This window comes from Prinia subflava, chromosome 3, assembly GCF_021018805.1.
Source record: "Prinia subflava isolate CZ2003 ecotype Zambia chromosome 3, Cam_Psub_1.2, whole genome shotgun sequence".
NCBI classification, from domain to species: domain Eukaryota; kingdom Metazoa; phylum Chordata; class Aves; order Passeriformes; family Cisticolidae; genus Prinia; species Prinia subflava.
Window position 1 is genome coordinate 31,557,550 of NC_086249.1, and position 7,035 is coordinate 31,564,584.

Here is a 7,035-nt window from a genome sequence, read left to right on the forward strand (position 1 = left end):
TTTGGTTTGGTTTGGTGGGCTGGTTGGTTGGTTTTTTAGTTCCAATTTTTATTTAAAAATACAGAAGAGAGTTTGAATATCACAGAGGACAATGGGAATGCACTACTTCTCAAACCTGCTTCTCCAAAAAGTCAGGGAGGACAAGATAGTCAAAAGCTTTTCCCTTTGGGAAAACTTCCCAGCCCATAGTGATGGAAGCACTGTGGAGACCTCCTTTATGTATGAGCCATATGGGAAGCATGCTGATTCTGAGGAGTCAATACTGTGAAATGGCAGGACATGCATGGGAATTGAAAGCAAGCCAGGAACAGGGTTTGTTCTTACAACAATAAATGCACACGAGCTTTTTAGGTGCCTATAAACCTATTTACAAAGATACTTGTCTATCTATCATGCATACAGGAGTAACTTAATCCCTCAGTGAAACTCCAGAAGAAAAAAGAAAACCTTAGAAAACAGAGTATACTTTTTTATTATTATTATTTTTAGGTAAAATTGTGTAAAGTGCAAATAAATCAATATATACAAATTCAGGGAGAGAAAGTGCAGCCCAGGAGTTTACCATCTTAATTAGCCAGAGGACTGAAATTGTTTTGGAACACCAAAGCAATGAGATGTGAATTCTTTGATCTTCGTTAAGCACTTTCTTCAAGAGTTTGATGACTTTTTCCCTGTAGAAAAGAAGCAAAAAACATAGGGACCCTACTGAAAATTGACAATGCAGACAACTATGTTTTATTCCTAGCGTTCCTCTAGCATGCCCTGAGTCAGGCAGTGCATAAAGAAAAGCAAACCTGACAGATTTTGTCCTGTGGGGTCAATTCTAATTATGTTTCCTTGTTGCTGAGGAGTTTACTGAGCTTGGTGAGTGGAGCAGTACCTCTCCTTTCCTGCCAGTAACACCACTCACTGAAACAGCTCATTTGCAGAGCAAGGGCCACAGGATTTGCTTGGCAGAACCCAGGTGTGTAGGAGGACAGAGCACCAGACCATGCACTGATGCTTTGTCACCTCTTGGTTGCAGGGGAACAGGCTACAGAAGAAACAAAGTGAGTGGACAGAGTATGTAGGAGTTTGTTTTTCCCAAATTTGTTCACTTTCTTTCTTTTTGGTTATATGAAGAGGCCCGTGCAATCAGGGAGAGTGAAACCTGTACCCCAGTAGGTTTTGTCTTGAAAATCAAATTTCATCATGAGTTTACCGTATAACTTCTGAATTCCTCGCCTGTCGTCTGCCGGAAGTTTGAATTTTTCTGGATTCTGATATGAGTAGATGGGGTACATCAGAGCTCCACGGACATCTGAATGGTCAAGTCCCAAAGAATGGCCAAATTCATGAGCAGCAACAAGGAACAAATTGACCTCTGCAATAGAGAAGCATATAAATTTGTGTTAAAAGTATGGCATTTCTTTTTGAAATACAATTAATTGAAATAGCAAGAGAATTTTTATATTTCAATTCATCTTGGAATGAAAACCCAGGCTTTTGATCCATTATTGTTGAGCTGTCTTATATAGCTGTAATATTTTATTAAAAATCTACTGATTCCTTGCATATGCATCTGGAGACCCTGAGTCTCTGACTCTGCTTTTGAGCAACCTCATTCATAGGAGCAAGTCAATTTACCTTTTCACAATTTATGTAGAAAACAGGGGCTTATAGTCTTTGTTTAGCCTGCAAAAAGTGCTTTAAAATATAGACGGAACAGGCATTATGTAGCTGTTCATAGTAATGAAGCACAAGTACTTGAAAAGGTAGTTGAAAAGAATAGAAACATTAGTACTGAAGTAGTACTGAAGGCTGAAGAGTAATTGAAAGCACTTCCTGTGGCTGTGTTCTTCCAACATGTACAATATTTGCCTTTCCCTTTCATATACACATGTGAGCTTTACCTTGATTGACTTCTGACCATTTTTCATCATTATCAAAATGAGCATCTCCACCACGTCCTTCTCCAGGTGGAAATGCGTGGGCCAGCGTGCCACCTTTTCCATCAAAAGGAAATCCATCTCCGTGCTCTGCATTTGAAATAAATCAATGTCATCAGATGAGATCAGCTGTCACATTTAGATTCAGCAAATTGAAGCATGCTGTTGGTTTGTGCTAGTTTTGCTGGTTACCAATCCTTAAAAAAATATCACAATGGCAGCAAGGTTGTGAAAATGAGACATGAGGCTTAGGGAAACACTCTCCAAATTCATGACTTAAGTTCAAATCTTGTATCTGATAGGTCAGTCTACTGCACCTTTCAGAAAGCTGAATACTTTTTTCCTAAGCTTTTGTCAGAAGTGTGGTTCTGAGGCAGCAACCAGGGATTATTTCAGAATAAATACTTAATGCTTTACAACACTGTTGTTAACATCTGAATGCTTTTGATGTTAAGAAGTGCTGGGCAATATTAGTTGTAGACATTCTCACTTGCAGTGATTTTAGTATGAGATGGTAATTTGGGGTAGATAACCATATTTCTGAAGAGATAAATTCATTTATTCCCAGCCTTGAGGTGTGGTCTATCATCTGCTTCTGTCATAGTGCAGGTGGAATATTACTGTTTCCTACCTCGAGTGCAAGAGCTGGATCAGAGTTGTACCAACTCTGAAAATTTCCCTCTCCCTTGTAGTGACTTTATTGAGGAGTTCTTGGGAAATCAGATGCCATCCTGTGTCCTTTCCCCCAGACCATGTGATGGCCCTAGGGCACAACTAACACAGAAGAGATCTAATCCTAGTGTGTGACATGGGATTAAAACCCATTCCAGTTTGCAGGATCATTTCTCACTTTGACTGGGACATTAGGTCACACCTCTTTATGGCACCATGGTGTTCTTCCCATCAGTGACACACAGGCTTTGCATATTTTGGTGTTCATATGCAGTCATCTGCTTGCAAGCCAGTTGTCTTCACTTACAGTCAATGGAGCCCTAGTAAATATTGTCAATGGATCTGGAGAACAAGTCAGATAACCTTAAAGTAGGCATTTAGTTTGTCTAAGCTGAGTCAGTTCACATGCCAGGCACAAGTTAAAGGCAAGGCTACATCCCTAGACTGCTCCAGATCACAGATGGATTTGTGAAGGGATTTCTGCTCATCCCCACTTACCACTCTTCGGCTGCACCTTGGTGCAATATTGGGGTGCAACATACGATTCCTTCTAGGAGCAAATCAACCAGAAGACACTTTCTATGGCCAAACAGTGCACCCCAGCTGCCAAAGGGTGTTTATCCTGGGAACCAGACTAGATCCAGGCCTAAGTAAACCTGCCTTAACCTGCTTGAATCCAGCCTGTGGAGGCTGGAGCTTCAGAACCTGCTGATTCGCTCTACAGAGCTCTTCCCAGTAGTTTGCACTTTTTATCAAAGCAAAAAGAGCCTTGAACATCAAATTTAAGTGTCTCATTCTGGAGCTGAATTGTCCCTTCATTTCACAGCTGTGACTCTGAAAAGATTTTCCTAGTGGTTTTATATGAGTAAAACTGAATCACAACATACAAATTTGATGACATGATATAAAGAAGATAAAATTTATGCAGACTTTGATTAATTCCAAACTGTTTGTTCTTTCTTAAAGCTGTGGCTATCAAAATGCATTCTTTGAGTAAAATATGGACCAATGTAATTTAAAAATGACAGGTATTCTCACCACGACGTGCAAATCTAATCTCAATGTCTGCCCGGCTCAAGTGGACTCTTCGGAAGTGCAGTGGAGTCACATCACTCCATACCTTAAAGGCCTTTTTAATTGCATCATCCACTTTCTTTCTGGGTAGATCAGATGTATAGCTGAGAATCCTGTCAGCAAAGAAAAGCAGGTTAATATCATTTAGGCTGTGAAGGAAACCCACCTAGTTAAATACGAAGCAATCCCCTTCCCCATAAAACCTGAAACATCACTTACTTGTAAGTTAAATGTGTCTTTTCCCATTTTGGAGTTCCAGAAAACGTTTTGTATTCTGCTACATCAGGCAAACCACATCTAGGCAGTGTCATTATTTCTTCTGTTTCTTTGTCTAATTTTCCAGTTACAGTCAGGTGGAAAAATGTCTGCATTTTTTTAATCCTTTCTTCTATGCTTATGTTTTGTGTTTTTGTGAAAATTGGAAAGAATTTATCAAGATATCCCTGGAAGAAGAGAGGAAAAATAAAAATTAATTCATATATCTGTGATGTTTTGGTAATTGCATTTTACATTTGGTTGAATTGTTTCATCATCCTGCATCATCCACGTCTAGTTTTAGTTGTATCTTTCCATTTCAATTTGCCAAATTCTGCTCTCTCAGTAGAGTAGATCAGCATATATAAAAAGAATTGTAACAGCAATGAAACTTTGTAAGTAAGAAATCCTTTTAAGTTACCACAATTTACTGAACATTCAAATCTACAGCCTTCTAACACAGTACCCATAAAGTTTTGGACTTATGTTTAAAATGACACAATCCCCTTCATTTACTACTTGGAACTTGGTCTCTTTCTAAAGTTAGTCTCAGGAGGTTTAAGTCAGTAAGCAAGTTTAAACTGCTTTTTATCACGTCTGCAAAAGCTGTTGTAATGTAAGAGAAGGATAATATAAACAGGTATAAAAGGAATGTAGAAACTACATCAAAAATCAGATTATTCATCATGTAGTTGTGTTTCCCCCCATGTAACATACCTTGACTTTCTCAAGGTCTATGCTGGTCCATGATTCTGCTCTCAGTTGTACTGGAAAAGCAGGAGTCTCAGGTAGGAAGATGACAGCACAAAGCAGGAGGTAGTGCATGGTGCCCATCTTGATGAGGAGCCTTGCTGCAGCAGAAAGGGTTTGACTTTCTGTCTCCCAAGACCAGAGCTAACCCCTTATATAGATCCTGGAAGCTCCAGCAGCAATTACACATGTGACTCACTTTTTGATGTTAGTGTAATGTCATCAGTGCTCGAAGAAGTAAATGAAAGCACGTTAAACAAATCTTTCCTGTAACTTCCCTGTTGATGTCACGTCACAGCTAGCAGCCAGCTTTGTCTCGCTCTTTTCATATTATTCCAGCAGTGAAACCACCGGGTCATAGGGAAGTTCACTTTCTGTAACTTTATCGGTACAGTTACTGTGTAATCACTTCACACCGTGCCTTTCCCATGTTCCTTATACACAAAGGCATTTTGCAAGAGCCCCTTGGCTGCCTACCTGTATCACTCGATGCAGAGAGGAGATGGGTGTGAGCACTGTCTCACTGAAACCACTGCCATTACCCAGGGAGCATGAGCAGCACTGCCCAGGTCAATAAACTTTCAGAGGTTTCTGCAGTTTTTAGAGAGATCAGGAGACAGGTCTTTAAAAGCACCCTCTAGAATTAGGAGGACATCAGGTACCTTTGTCCCTTTTCTACCAAATGGGATGGCCTTTCAGAATAATCTCTTTACATTTGAGAACTACATATAGAATATAGTCTACAAGAGTAGGTGAAAACTCTCAGGGAAAAGAGAGGAGTTTTCCCTAGCAAATATGGAGCTATCTTAGACCTCCTGCTCTACCAGTGCAATCCGGAAGAGCTGCATGAAGCACTGACAGAGCATGCAGCCTCCCTGAACCCCTGACTCCAACACTGGTCCCACCTTCACTCCATTAAATTCCACTGGATAGTTTTTGAGGCCTGAAAACACCAGTCCACAGACTAGTTTATGATTTTTTATCTCAGAGTGTGCAGTTTTGTGACCGTATTACCTCTAATCTGAAAGGAAATGTGCATAAATAGGAAAAGAAGGTTGACATTTCTTACACTAGGAGAGTTCTTATGGCTATAGCTGAACATGTATGGAAATGTTTGTGGGTTATTAACTTGTATCCAATGATGACTGATGGGATCAGAAAAAATTTCATTTCAAAGAAAGATCTATACTTCACACAGCTGAATTGTGCAGGAGATTACACAGCAATGTCTGAAACAGTTGCTAAAGGAATGGTGCTGTCACCTACTATTGAAAACAGCCTAGTTACCAACATGTGATCAATTCTGTATGTTTTTGCATCATACAGAAAATCAATCCATGTCCAAGTGTTAAAGCTTGATTTAAAAAGTCCAAACATTTTTTTGCTAGGAGTAGGTTGAGCTTTTTCTTCCTCAACATCTGCCTTTCTGTCTGACTGTGGTAGTAAAGTTGGATCTGGACCAGGGTCTGGGTTGCAGGAGATGAGGATGTGTTTAAAACACTTTGAACTCCATGACTCCAGTGTGTGGGACTGGTTATTTCCTCATAGACAAGAGGAATCTGGAGGGCTTCAGAGCTGATGAAGTGTTGAGCAATTCACGTATATCTTTAACTGGGCTGTGAACAGAACTAAAAAGGAGAGTTTAAACAGCAGAGCCTGATGAAAAAGGACAAGCTCTGTGCAGTGTTTCATTTTCTGCTGTAAGCTTGCCAAAAGCTCACTTTTCCCAAAAAAAGTGAGAAGATTTTGAAGAACTTTAGGCTTAAATGGAAATTAAAAAAAATCCGTGAAAAGACTTCATTTATTTGGGCTCAAAATCAGCATGAATCAATCCAATTCTAATAAGATCAGTATCAAAAAGGAACAGATTCTGTTTCTTTAGAGTTACCTGCGTGAATTTTGCAGACTATGTTGCTTTGTCTTGGTCTTGAATAATAAAAGATATTATGGGTTAGGAAAAATAATTTCTTGCATAAAAATCATATTCAGCAGAGAACCAGTGTCTGTGTTGGAGAGTGTGACCTGTGTAGACAAAGATCAAGGAGATCAGAAGTAACACTGTAGAAACATTTAATAATTGAAGTTGCTGTAGCCACATGGTGAAGACAAAAGTACTCCATGATGTAAACTCTGTTAAGAAGACTTATAGCATTGCCATGGAAAATCTTATACTGTGACATTTTTGAGGAGAGTAAGCCTGTTGTGATCAAGAATGCTTAATGAAACTATGTCTTATGTGGAACTCATTGATAGACACCAGACCTTTTGAGTTCTAGAGAGAAATACTTCAGTAAAAACTAATACCAGAGTCTCCTTCGAGCATGACTAGGATGAAAAAGTGAAGTAGAAATAAATG

At 39.4% G+C, this 7,035-nt stretch overlaps 1 protein-coding gene across 1 annotated transcript; it reads right to left on the reverse strand.

Moving 5' to 3' along the window:
• Nucleotides 1-438: 438 nt before the first annotated feature.
• Nucleotides 439-4,927, reverse strand: MMP7 (matrix metallopeptidase 7). The gene is made up of 6 exons (XM_063393509.1): nt 4,647-4,927; nt 3,894-4,117; nt 3,639-3,787; nt 1,893-2,018; nt 1,202-1,363; nt 439-671 (listed from the first exon to the last, which is right to left on the reverse strand). The coding sequence occupies exons 1-6, from the start codon at nt 4,761-4,763 to the stop codon at nt 649-651; spliced, it is 801 nt and encodes a 266-aa protein (XP_063249579.1). The 5' UTR covers nt 4,764-4,927; the 3' UTR covers nt 439-648.
• Between the last annotated feature and the right edge of the window lie 2,108 nt (nt 4,928-7,035).